Raw genomic sequence first — 14442 nt, forward strand, 5'->3', positions numbered from 1 at the left:
TAGGGAGGAACCTGGGGGAAGATCTGCTCTCTGTGTTGTCGGGCTTTAGTTGTATAACGAACATCGCACTCTGTGCCTCTTGATGGAAACATCAGGAGGTAGGATTATGCATATTAGCAATCCCCCTCTGTGTCCTCCCCTCTGCTTTCAGGGCTTAATGTTAACATCTGCCCACCGAGAGCCACAGATGAGCTGGAAGACTGTGTTGAATGTCTTCCATTCAGATGATTTATCTCATCACTATAATGGACTATGCACGTTATTTAGATGACATTATAATGGAGTCTACGGGGACAAAGGCTCCGGCTCTCTGGTGTTGACGAAAGAAGCTGAGTCACCTACAGCACCTGATCTTCATAAAAAAATATTTTACAAAAAAAACCTTCCTTCTTTGAAGTCACTGAGTTGTGTTTTCAGTCCAGCGTGTTAGTAGTTAGCCAGTGTTCAGTAATATTTTCTGATTTCTATCAAAAATGTAAATGTAAATTATAGCAAAACCACAGGAACAGAATCATTTAAGATCCCCCGTCTCTTACACCCTTCAGCTGTTTTTTACACTGAAAGAAATCCATTTGCTGCCTATATGTGTGTAAAGTGGGTTTGGATGGACCCCGGGCACAAGCAGAGGTGTAGGAGCTTTGGGAGACAGTGAACATTCATTAGTTTTCATGCTCTGGGTGAAAAAAATGTTTGCGTGGGCTGGATATGACAAAACAAAATGCAGACTTTTAGGGAACTAGGTAAGGCCACAGGGTGTTTTTTTTATTTTAAAGCACTCGTTCTAAAAACTTGTTCTTACATCTGTGTGTATAATTTAGCCGGATACATTCCTCATAGCCTGTTAAAAATAATCAACATTACTGTCAGGATTTTAGACCTGATCCTCACCTTCAAGGTGGTTTAGGTTGGTTGTTTGGGTGTGGTAGCAGCAGAGCAGCGTCTGCTCCAAGGATGGCTCCCTCTGGTGTTCACTTGGACAATGTAGATACCTGAGAAGCAATCTGAAAGGAGACACAATGAAGGAAAACCGCAATAATTGAAGACAGATTAATCTGCGCAATCTGGTAATGGTGAACTATGCGGTATGGCTTTTGAAATCTCCAGATCTCATCGCCTCACAGAAGAATGCTTTTTTTTAATGCTGAAATATGGCATAATTCAAATAATCCTTTTTCTTTTTGTCAACAATGCCAAAAAAATGCCAACACCATTTTAGGCATTTTTATTGACTTCAGTCAGTACTGCGTGTGGTTTCTGTGTGGCATTCAGCCCAGAGTCCATTTGTTCTAATAAAGATGTAGATTAAAAAAACATGTCACAAATGTATTTATTTTTCTTTATGAAAAGGCTAGGCACTGAAGTTGTTGTTAAATATGTTACGAGTAATAAACAGTGAATATGTTAAGGACTATATTTAGCTGCATAAAGACCATCAGTTCTAGTGAGTTTAATTGAGTTGTTGCAATTAACAGAAAATAATTCAAATAACTAGCATGCATGGTAATGAAGTCACCCAGTTTAGCTCATTCATGTGGTTTGGAGCTCTTTGGCTAAAATAAAGCGTTATCAGGCCCTTGCTGCACACCTAACACTTGTTGGTAGAATCAATCCATTGATCTGGAACACGCCTGGGCTAGAAAGCGTGATAACAATGGAACCGCTTCTTTAACTTCAGAAGACTTAATAGTCTGCCCTCATGGTATTGGAGAAAACAACAACAACAGCAATTAAGATATAAGATATGATCTTTTAATTGTTGATTATCTCTCAGTACAGAAATATTTATTTTTTAACATTCTTTCTGTAATTCAAGTTGGCAGCATTGTCTTGATTTTGAAGTGGCATAAAAACAAATTTCCTAGCAGTTAAACTGCCCATCAACTTCCCCCGGGTAACATTAGTAAACAAACATGCCATTTCTGTACAATAACCTTTTTTCACAACACAAATAAATAGCATTTGTTTAAATGTGGCACACTTGTTGACTCAAACATTCAAACGGAGAAAAAAATACAAATTAAAATTGGGAGAAAATGTTGCAATGATATGAAATCTATTTTTTCAGATAAAAAAAACAAAAACACGTTGAATTGCTCGACACAGAAATGGTCTCATGTAGCAAAAGAGAATTGCCCCAAGCTTGAATATTTTAGACAGAGTGCAAAGTAGCAGCAGTCCCAAATGTTAAGCTGTGTGCTTTTTTTTAATAAACTACACTGATGAGCCGATGTGTTTTCATTTGAACTTCCCTTGCCTGATTTTCCATTTAAGACCCTAAAAAACAAGATGGGTAAAACACTTCCACACAAGTCAAATTAAAATCCTCAAATTGTCATGTGAATTAATTGTATAGGCAACTGTTCTTATTTACAGTGTTACCAAATAGTAATTTTTTCTAAGATGCATCTTAGACCACTTTCTCACGAGAGAAACAATGAGCCAATACTGCTTAGTATAATTAGACTAAATTAACTTAGTGTAAGATTTTTAAAAAGAATATCAGACCCAGTCGTTCAATCCTTGTTGACCATTAAGTTTTCCAGACAGGAATTTGTAATCGGTTATCGTCTACATTAAACATTATTGCCGCAGTCAAATAAAAAAAAGACAAGCTTGGATTTTTCTGCAAACATGAAGAAAGCCAAACACACTGCAAAGATCAGAACAAAAAACTGCAGTTACACACAGAAAAGGAAATCTACCAGCCTAGAAACAAACAAACTAGCAGGGTAATATTTAAAACTTTAAAATAAAAAAAGAGAATAAAATAAATAAGACAGTCAAAAGGACAAGGACAAACTCAAATTAAAAGGACAAACTCAATATTTGGCAGGTAAGCACAACGTCAGTCTGTAAACAAACATAATCACATGGGGAGAGAAACCCCCCCGAAGTCCCCCTCGTCATCAGGGATCACTGGTCTGATGGAGGAGGAAGTGGCTTTATCATTCAGGAGGAAGTGGAACACTGTACGAACGCGTCTCCTCTGCGCTCCACACTCACGCTGTGCATCTCTCCATCTTCTCCTCCCAGCTACAACCTGGCTATTTAACAAAGGGCAGTCGAGGGGGGGCCGCCTGTAGACCACCGAGGAGAATGCTCAAAGAAGGGGCCCGTTTACAGCTCCGTACATGCAAACATAAAATCCCTTCTCCGCTTTTGCTTACTACCGGATCCTGGTGAAGAGGTTCAGCACCGACACAGATTCCTAAAAGAGGGAGGAGATGGAGGAAGGAGGTGAGACAAAGACCAATGGGAAAAGACTCAAATAGAGATGGGAGGATGTTACCTCCACGTAAAGTGAGAAAATAAATACCTTAGTGGATCTCATCTTGCTAAAGACGTTCCAGAAGCGAAGTGTTTCATCTCCAGCTCCCGTCACTATGGCCTCCCCGTCAGGAGACATGGCCTGCACATAAACTCATTATTACACACTGAAGAGACAGCATTATAAAACAATAACAAATCATGGTAATCAGTGGTATTTGTTTTGTGTTTCGCTCCATTCTTGTGGGAATCCTTTCACATTAGCAAAAACATCCAGGCATGTTATGGCCATTGTTCATTCTTCTCCTAGATGTGCACTTGTAAACAAAGGGGAATCACAATACTTCATTAGAAAATGTCTTTTTGTATTAATAGTTTTAGGTAGTACACATATTTCGGTCCCCTCCTGTCTATCTTTTATTTATTTATTATTTAATTTGAATTGAACCCTTGTTTTTGGCTTCAGTTGGACAGAGCATAGGATAATGTTCTCAAAAAAGACAATATAAATGCACACAGTAAATATACTAACCAGGTAGAGTACTCTGTAGGAATGTCCAGTTAGTTTGGCCACTTGAGTTAGAGAGGGATACTTCCACACCAGGATCTGGTTCTGGGAGTAACCATGTGTGCTGACCTGCAGGGAAGAAACGTGGTTTAATACATATTCACCTCAGATCCTTTCAGAGTTTCACAAATACAATACCTACCAAGAGAAACCTTGGTTTGGTTCAGAGTTACAGGAGTGTAGGGCTAAACCAAATCTTCATCTATAATATATCTGCATTCTTTCCTTAATTATGTTTATATGTCAAATTTGTGCACAAGTTTAGCCAAAGATTAGGTTAGAATTTGTAATCTAACAACATCATAATTACATGTATGCATCATGACATATTTTTTAGGGGTCATGGCATTATGATAATTCGACAAGAGACATACAATTCTAATAAATAACATTTGGTACAGCGCTACAGTATCCATCTGCCTGCCTGTCTAACACAGCTCCAGGTGACTCACCAGCTCGTTGGTGTGCTTGGACCAGGCCAGGTTGCAGACCTGCGAGCCGGTGTCGGTGCACTGTAAGGGCTGGCCGGTCAGAGTGTTCCAGAAGCGGATGCAGCGGTCGGCGGTGCCCCCCCCGGAGGCCAGCAGGCCGTGCTGGTGGGGGGACCAGGCGATGGCCTTCACTGCAGCCAAGTGCTCCGTGTACTGCTGCACCGGGAGGACACTGGAGTGGTTCCACACCAGTAACTACAGCGAGCCGGACGAAATGAAGAGGGGAGATTAGATGTTTGATGAAAAAGAGTCACCTGATACTGATGTGTGGATCACAAACAGGTGAGATTCTCCGTCTACATACCTTGTTGTCATTTCCCCCCGAGGCTAGCAGCTGGTGGTCTGTGCTCCACTTGAGCCCGCACACTTCCTGTCTGTGTCCTTGGAGACGGCGCTCTGACTGGAGAGGGGGGGCTCTGATGTCCCGCTGCAGGATTACCCGGTCTCGGCTCCCTGACGACAGCTGATCTGCATTCCATGCCAACGCACCTGACAAACCAAGAATGAATTGAAGGGAAGATGATTCACCGAATGTAAGAGGATTTAAAAAACTGTGTGAAAAGTACGAAGGTTGTTATATTTTACAGCACTTTCTTCTACATCACTCCAGCTTGTCAACTCACCCACTCTGGCTGTGTGTCCTTCTAGTACGGAGAGCTTCTTCCCTGCTGCCGCATCCCAGATCTGTACATAGCCTTTATGAGTCCCCACCGCCACCAGGTTGCCCTAAAAATAGAGAGCACACTTTGAATATCACACACACACATATATCAAAGGAGTGAGACACACAAAACAGGCACACCAAAAGACAATTTGCATCTTCACTGAACTGTCTAAGAACATCCCTTTTTCATGATGGAACTCTGTCAGCTCGATCTGAGGGTATAAGAAAGCGTTTTACCCTCTAATTCAATTTGTCTGGACATGTGTGAACATAGCCATTGCACTCAAGTGGGATGGCAGTCTCAGCTTGCTTCCACCTAAACTGGAGTGGTTTGTCAAAACCCAATCGACCCTTCCATTAGAAACAACTTGCCCAATAAAGATGATCTAATTGAGGTTAACCGATGCCCTTTCTATCAGAAGAACAAGTGTTTTGTGGTGTCAGAGCTCATCTCTGAGGCATCACGTCTACTAATAAGATGCTTTAGGACATTGTTCAGTAGTCACAGTACAAATGCTCACTGAAGCTGGATATGTTGTTCGCTGTAATGAAAATAACTAGCGTTACATGCTGCCTGTGCTCCATGATAAAAGTGGAAATAATAAAAGAGAGGAGAAATTTGGAGTCAAATCTTCCCAGTAACATTTCAGACCAACGAGAGAACAGCTAGCTCGCGCATGGCATTTGTGTACACCTTTTGCACTGCCCTTGAATTTTGCTGTGTCAACATAAAAGAACTGAAGGGCAAAATATACAAAAGTTATAAAATGACTAAGTGGGAACAAAGCAAACAAAGTGCAGGTCTAAAAACCCTAACCTGAGTAACTCTGTCAATAACTCTGTGATCGACCAGTGAACATTCAAATTGAGTTTTGGTGTGCAGTTTCTACAGGGTTCCTGCAGGTTTCACCAACTCAAATTTAAGACTTTTTAAGACCACTTTGAATATAATTTAAGACCTATTTCACGGCAAGAAAGTATGAAGGAAAATTGCTATGAAAGAAGAAATACGTACATTAAATGTATTCATGTTGAACATAAGAACGATGACTGAACATAACAGCATAACAGTACACAGAACTTTGTTAGCAGGTTAGACAAAATGTGTGTGTGTGTAGTGCTAGATCGTATACCTCCTGGGTTTTAGGCGGCGGAAGTGACGTAATCGTGGATGAGAAGTCGGCAACTTTTGTATTAAAAGTTTAACGTTTACCCTAAATAGAGGAGAGTTACGCTCACGCACGTCTTGTTACAAATATGAGGTTCATTAACTAATAATGAGATCATACTCTATAACAACATTAAAATGTGTGATTATCAATAATAATGGTTTGATTATCAAATAATAACTTACAGTTCTTATTTGTGTTGCATTTGTGGATAAAACCCAAAGAACATTTAGGATATATATAAATACTGGTCAGATATCCACCAGATCTTTTAGTGATTTTTCTCTCTCTTGGAGAAATTAAATTGCAACATCAAATACAAAAGTTAATCTGAAACAAACTCAAATACCATAATGAAATTAATCCACAAATTATGATTGTTATAACTTAAATGTTATACCTGGAAACACAAATACACAACCGAAAATAATACATTTAATATGCTCGTCTCTTGTCCTGGGTGGCAGATTACGTCACTAAAACCCAGGAGGGGATCTAGCCACTGCTGCACTAGCTAACGCTACATTAGCAAAACAAACGCTATTTTTTTTTGCAAAAGGTGCAGCAGGCTTCAAACACGTTCCCTTCAACTGGTTTCAATCGAGCACTAAATTCGATGTTTTCCAACCAAATATGGTTGAACTTACACTTCCCCATATTTGTTTGTAAATAGATTCGAAGATACCTTAGTTTCTGACTGCCGCTAGCTTGGTTGCTAGGTTACTAGCTGGGTGTTCTCCGATAAGGGGCCGGGGGAAACAAAGTTATTGATTACTGGTTCCATGTTCAATTTAATTCAATACAAATTGTTGGGGGGAACTGAAAGGCTATTACCGTACTGGTTACTATGCAGCCCGGACATTTCCCCCAAAACACATTTAGACGCGATCGCAACACAGAAGTACCTTTCAAATCTGATCATTTTTAAGACCTTCTAAATCATATTTAAGACCTTTCTTATTCATTTTGGTCATATTTAAGACCTTTTTAAGGCCTTAAATTCAGATTATCAAATGTAAGACTTTTTAAGACTTTTTAAGAGCCCTCGGGAACCCTGTTCTACTATTATTACAGATGTAGGTTTTGTTTATGTAGATGTTGGAGAAACTCACCCTTTCCGACCAGCCCACTGATGTTACAGAATCTCCTTCCACAGAAAGGTCACATAGACGTGTCACCTAAAAAGACAGGGAGGAAAGAAATATAGATTAACATTATGCCAAGAGGCAGTTCGGGTACATCATAAGACGAAGGAAACCTGTGATAAACAACAAGTTACAAATAATGTGCAACACAAAACGGTAGCGTATGTGGATGTTGGGATGACGAAAACCGGTCAATTGAGCAAAGAGAAGAGCAAAGTGTCTAAGCAACCGAGACTGACAGACTACCGCATGCAAGGTGGAATACAGATAGCGAGTGTGTATGAGGGGGGCAATACTGTCTGCTTTGAGCTCCATGACAACAGTTTTCTTCAAGATTTGATGCAATTATGGCGGCTATGAGAAAGGAGATAAGTGGCTGTGCTGAGTGAGTCTCGCAGGCAGTTACGGATAGCAAACGCCGAGGACGACGTAGCGAGATTGCAAGCTAAGGTACACACGCTAGAGCAAAACCCTGGAGGATAAACTCCCGGACCAGGAAACCAGTAGCTACACAGAAAAAGAGTAAAAACATTTCCATGATATTCGCCATTGCTTTGCTCAAAGCTCGAGTAATCAGATCACACACACCTGGCTGGTGCAGGCACTCCACAGGTACACACAGGTGCCCAGCCCAACACTGAGCACATTCAGAGAGGACCAGTCCACTAGGTTGAGGTAGAAGTCGTCCTGAAGCTCTGGAGCATCCAGGACTTTGAAAGGAATTTTGGATATTTTTCGCGTAGGCTTCCTTGGCGAACGCAGCAGTTTCTGGCTGCAAACACAATCAAGTAAGTTATATGAGGCTACATTCGAAGATTTTTGAAAATTACATTTGTGGAAGGACATGGAAAAGTGACGTTACCTGTTGCTACTGACAGGTGATAGAGAATATGGAGAGACTGTGTTTCCATCCTCTTCTGGCAGAGCCCTCTTAGCACTTACAGAATACTAAAAAAAACAGACAGATGATTACTGATGCAGGAAAAACTTTAACAGAATTACAGGTTAGAGCGATAATAACTATGTTTACACTAAAAAGGCTTCTCTTGGCAGGTGTAGATGGCTGCAGACGGCGGTCTTCTGACTGGGGGTCCTGGACTTTCTCGATGCCCGCTCCTAGCAGCTCGTTCTTCAGCAGAGCCGAGTAAGCCAGACCGTCCGCTGAAGGCAGAGGAGGAGACAGAGGGGAAATCAAACCTGGCTGTCGCAATGATTAAGTTCAAACACTGTGCTCCCTCTGCAATTTTATAGCACGCTCTCACATCTCTATAGATCAGGGAGAATTCTTCACAAAGCTTTGTTTCCCCCTTATCTCCAGTTTCCATGAGCCTGTCAAGGCTTAGTAAATAAGAAGGTCAAATTATCAACTTTGACAGGAGCAGACAGAGATACCTGAAGGAATAGGCTGAAAAAGGGTCCGACTCACACCAGATGTACAGTTTGTGAAAAGGTATAAAATATTTTCTTTGCAGAACAAACTATACTGAAATGCAGTTTTTTTTCAGAGCACAGAACAATTGACAGATAATTAATCTGTAGCCATTTTGATAATCAAGTAGTAGTTAGAGTAATGTTTGTAAGTAACAATGGCAAAAACAAAATCAATGTTTTTATAGGATTTCTAATTCTTCTTAAACTATTATAGTAAATTGAATATGCTTGGGCAACATGGGCATGTTGTACAAAACAATGAATATTAGTTTAACCCCTTATCATTTGTATTAAGTGGCTGTGGCAGTGAAACAATACACACACAAATACACATATAAAAGGGTGAAACTTTGTTTTGTAAAACAGTCAACCAGCCTTATATTGTACTTTAAATCTATTGCATTATTATTATTCAGAAACGGGTTTATTGCCAGGTAGGTTCACACGTACAAGGAATTTGACTTGATGTCGTGTGCATACATAAAATATCAAACGTTATACATGTTTTTTACTAGGAAAATGATAATGCTTCCTAACAGGGGAGGATTTTGCCTAATATTGTTTCATCTCTTGCAGTTACGAGTTCATGAGGAAGAACCTGATATTCTATCGAACTGAAATCCACAGGCTAACTGGCAAGGTAAGACCCGTCTCAGCAGCATCTACTCATTTAAAAAAATGTACTACTACGACTACTACTAGTTTGGGTCAGTTGTTAAGTCTATGTAAATTGTGAACAAAGAAAAGCAGAATATTTCATGATGAGGAACTATTATCAAAAGTAGTAAATAATTACAAATAAAATACTGCAAGTGTAACATAATCTGTTATTATATAAATATGTCCCATGACTTGTTTCTGGATATAAAGGTGGAGTGATTACCTTTGTTGCTGTCTGTTGTGCCGTCTTTGGTTTTTCTGTTTTGATTGTGCGACTTTTCGATTTCCTACATCAGAAATTGGAATAGATAAACAATCACTCAAAGCCAAGACAATCAATAGTAAAACGTTACAGAAAATGTGTTTTCTTAAAAGCTACAATCAACACTTGTTCTTTGTTGTGTGTTCTGTTAAGAGCCACTGTTCTTTTGGTAGAAAAGAAAGTGAGTCCTGGTTGTATGTCAGCAGACTCACATTGATGCGGTGGAAGTTGACACTCCAGTTGGCTCCAGCCCTGGAGGGAATGAAGCGATCGCCATGCTTGCTGGGGGAGGACAGGGGGGAGCTGGTGGGTGTCAGAGCTCGCACTGCACCTACTGCTTTCTACACAAGATGGGAGAGGAGAAAGCATTTTCTGACTGGAGGCCAAACAACACAGGCCTTTGACTGTAATGGGAACACTTTGCAACAAAGCAGGCAGATCATTGAGGTGGCAGATGGGGCATTTGTCTGAGGTGTTAACAACAGGAGGCATCATTCACAAAACCCAGTCATTTGGCCGGGGAGGTCTTGTTTTCACTCAACACTCGTGACATTGTCAAAAGAAAGAGACTGGCCTGTTAAACAGTTTATTCTTCCGACACATGGAGGGTAACAACCTCTCCGCCCCCATCTTAAGTATTTTGCTGGTTAATAACCCTCTCTGGGCGGGACTACCATCATGCTATAGTAAATATACTGATCTAATCACACTAGTGATACTAGTCAAGACTCTAAGGCCCCGGCTCCACGAGGACGAAAACTGGTTGAATCCGCATATTTCTCATGCGTATAGCCCTCTAAGCTCCACGCCGCCGTAAGGGAAACGTAGAAACAGACCCCGCAAACGACAACGGGTCCAAAGGTGGATAGATCTGGGAACAGAGCGCTCTGGGGGGTCCAACGGGGCCGTGGAGTCGCCTATACGGTCATTCGTTTTCATAGCCCCGCCTCTCCCCCGCAGGGTTGCTATCGTGTTCCAGTCGCTACTGACCATGCTACAGTTCTTTGTGCAACATCTACAGGAGCTCCTCCTTGAATTCAGATTATTTATCTTTATCTCGATATGGACATAAACGCGAGTGAAGTCTAATCTGACAGGACGGAGACACGCAGCTCCTGCCGCTGTGATGCAGCGGGAGCAAAACACACAGTTCAAGTCAGATCATCACCCTTAGCTATTTGAATTACCTCTCAAACTACCTAAACTAGTTATAAATATGTTCATTTTTACTGTCGGGTCACTCATTACAGGATCAGCTGCTGCATGAGACAGACACTGACGCTGTGAGAAGAGAGGAAAAAGAGACAGGCTCTGTGTATTTGATGATTATATATCATTATATCGTCGTTATTCATTTGTTTTAAAGCTCAATAAATAACAATGAAGACCTTTGACCGGCACTTTTATAATTTTGTCCGGAAGATTTAAACTTTAACACACGCTGACCGGCGAAAAACTCTGCCCGGTTCTGTCGGCCCCCACCGCGGAGAATACACAGAAGTGCAGCCATGACAACCATTCTTCTTCGCTGCTTTTGTGGAGGAAGTTGCTGCTTTTGTGGAGGAAGTTACAGCGCCACGTACAGGCTCGGCATATGTACTGTAGCTTTTCCAGCGTTTGGATGTAAACGGAGCCGTCTCGTGGAGCTTGACACAATCCGGTGTATATTGCGTGGGGACGGAAGGTTTTTTGCAGTTGCATTTGCGTTTCTCCGATGCGTTTTGCCGTATTTGTCCTCGTGGAGCCGGGGCCTAAGCCTTGGCTAAGGCCCCGGCTCCACGAGGACAAATACGGGTTGAATCCGCATATTTCTCATGCGTATAGCCCTCTAAGCTCGACGACGCCGTAAGGGAAACGTAGAAACAGACCCCGCAAACGACAACGGGTCCAAAGGTGGATAGATCTGGGAACGGAGCGCTCTGGGGGGTCCAACGGGGCCGTGGAGTCGCCTATACGGTCATTCGTTTTCATAGCCCCGCCTCTCCCCACCAGATTCAGATTCAGATTATTTATCTTTATCTCGATATGAACATAAACGCGAGTGAAGTCTAATCTGACAGGACGGAGACACGCAGCTCCTCCGGCTGTGAAGCAGCGGGAGCAAAACACACACTTCAAATCAGATCACCACCCTTAGCTATTTTAATTACCTCTCAAACTACCTAAACTAGTTATAAATATGTTTATTTTTACTGTCGGGTTTACTTACTGGATCAGCTGCTGCATGAGGAAGCATGAAGATTTAAACTTTAACACACATTGACCGGCGAAAAACTCTGCGCGGTTCCCTCCGCCCCCACCGCGGAGAAAAAACAGAAGTGCAGCCATGACAACCATTCTTCTTCGCTGCTTTTGTGGAGGAAGTTGCTGCTTTTGTGGAGGAAGTTACAGCGCCACGTACAGGTTCGGCATATGTACTGCAGCTTTTCCAGCGTTTGGATGTTTTGCCGTATTTGTTCTCGTGGAGCCGGGGCCTAAATGAGATGGTTTGTGTTTGTTTTTTAGGAAAACATTTTTCAAGAGGAAACACAGCTCCTTATGTACAAGTGCATATTATTAACTTACTATGGGGCTTGCGTTCTCATTCTGAATGTTGATCTGCCTGAGCAGCCTGCACTCATAGTCCTGGTCCATGATGCCTGAGAAGAGGATAAGACTGATCAGCAATACATTCATACATACAAGTCATACAACAGTTTCCTGAATCCACATGTCAGATGACAGGTAAGACCCCTTTGAAGCTGTGGTGGAGAGGAGGACACTGAACAGGCTGTTGTCCATCATGGATAACCCCACCCATCCTCTCCACCTGCAGCTGGACAGTCAACGGAGCTCCTTCTCCAACAGACTGCTGCAGCTCCCCTGTCACAAGGACAGATACTGGAAAACATTCCTGCCCACTGCAATAACACTGTACAATAAATCACCTCTGGCTGGAAGAGAACTCTCTGCTCCATAGTTTCTCTTGAAATAAAACCACGTTGTACATTTTACTCTATAATCTGTTCAATATTTATACTCCATATATATATATATATATTTGTATATTTTTGTATATATATATATACATATATATATATATTTGTATATATTTGTATATTTTTGTATATATATATATATATATAATATCTGCATGTATATTTTCTATTTCGACATGTATATTTTATTTTATTTTTCTTTCTATTCTTGTATATTTTGTAGTTTTGTTTTATTGTAAAATGCCTTTTATGCTGCTGTAACAACAACAATTTCCCAATTTGGGATCAATAAAGTACTATCTATCTATCTTATCTATCTTACTGTCTCTCGTAACTTCCTTACTACTTCTCAGTTCTTCTGGCACTGACAGATAAGTCTCTTTAACTCACAAATGACTGTTGAGCAATTTTAGATATTTCGTTTTTGACTCGTTTATAGTCTATGGCATTTTATAAAATCGTGAAACACTCTTATTGCAATTTTCAATTGAACATGGTGATGACTTGCCCACCAATAGTACAAGATGTTCAATTTTTAAAAACAGAAAACAGAAAAGCAGCAAAGGTTAATTATATAGGAGGATGGAACCAGCTAATGTTTGGCATTTTGCTTGTTAAGTTCATTCAGAACAAACAGTTCATGGTGAAATCCTTGACAATAACATCTAATTTGAATTGATTATCAAAATCTTAAAAAATTAACTGTAGATCGAATAATTGATAAGTAGATACATTGCAAATCTGTAGTGTAACTTTATATGTTTTGACATGACACAATTAACGTTTCATATACATTTACTAATCGACCAGGGAAGGTTTTTCTGAGGAACCATGTCCTTCAATAATGTGGCTAAATGTTTCACACAAATCAAAGAAGTCCCTGCTTTGTTGTCAAGTATTACATTGGGTTATATGTAAAAACAACAACAATTATTCAGTTGACATTACATTTAACTTGATTATACTGTAAAAACACATGTAACAGCCTAGAGTGAGTATTCCTTGAGATAATGATATGGCATGGAACATCGACACGATTAATACAATCTATTGTTAACCTCCAGTGCCTTCATTTAGAATATTCTTAAACTAGCTAAAGACATATTATAGTAACAGTGCATGTGAACAGCTGCGGGTGGGTTCAGTCCTCTGCCCATAACACTTACATTATCTTTGTGAACACTGACGTTAGCAACATATAACATTAGTTAGCTGTAAAACCTTCAACACTGAAGTATTTGATTCCTGGTTTCGAGTTGCAAAAAACACAGTCACGGCAGTTAACGCTGATCTGTAATCATGACCCTAAAATTATTTAAACAATGTAAATGAAACGATCAAACATACAGACCTATGCTAACGCTAGCCCAGCTGGCTGAAGTAACGTTAAAACGCTAAGCTAGCTGTCCGGCTAATGCATTAGCAACATTGTTCGTTCACAGTCCACTTTTGTAACCTACCGAGCCCCGATGAACGCTTCCCGTTACCCGCCGTAGAGTTGTTTTTCTTAGCGGTGTTAATTCCAGTTGAAATGTGTGGTTTTTATGTGTTTAACTCTTTAAAACAGAGCCTGCAAAATACAATTGTTTTCTTTTGCCGAGCGTTCAATTTGGCCTCGCTAAGCATCACGGGAAAAAAATGTGACGTAGCTATTTTTTGAATCACACATTTGCGTTGCTAAGGAAACGTGTCACATTTCCTCCCACATCTTCAGCAGATAAGATAAACAATAAAAAACAGAAGATACATTTATAATAAAGCTCCTTATCAGTCATTTCTTCATGGCTATAAACATATATTTGCATAG

At 40.6% G+C, this 14442-nt stretch overlaps 1 protein-coding gene across 1 annotated transcript; it reads right to left on the reverse strand.

Annotated features, from left to right (window-relative positions):
• Positions 1-1727: 1727 nt before the first annotated feature.
• LOC117488651 (fizzy-related protein homolog) lies at positions 1728-14254 on the reverse strand. The gene is made up of 14 exons (XM_034137671.1): positions 14096-14254; positions 12223-12296; positions 9870-9998; positions 9619-9682; positions 8335-8465; positions 8167-8252; positions 7893-8076; positions 7272-7337; positions 4950-5052; positions 4631-4815; positions 4288-4521; positions 3800-3904; positions 3317-3409; positions 1728-3208 (listed from the first exon to the last, which is right to left on the reverse strand). The coding sequence occupies exons 2-14, from the start codon at positions 12289-12291 to the stop codon at positions 3167-3169; spliced, it is 1491 nt and encodes a 496-aa protein (XP_033993562.1). The 5' UTR covers positions 12292-12296; positions 14096-14254; the 3' UTR covers positions 1728-3166.
• Positions 14255-14442: the final 188 nt, after the last annotated feature.

This window comes from Trematomus bernacchii, unplaced genomic scaffold (assembly GCF_902827165.1).
Source record: "Trematomus bernacchii unplaced genomic scaffold, fTreBer1.1, whole genome shotgun sequence".
Taxonomy (NCBI): domain Eukaryota; kingdom Metazoa; phylum Chordata; class Actinopteri; order Perciformes; family Nototheniidae; genus Trematomus; species Trematomus bernacchii.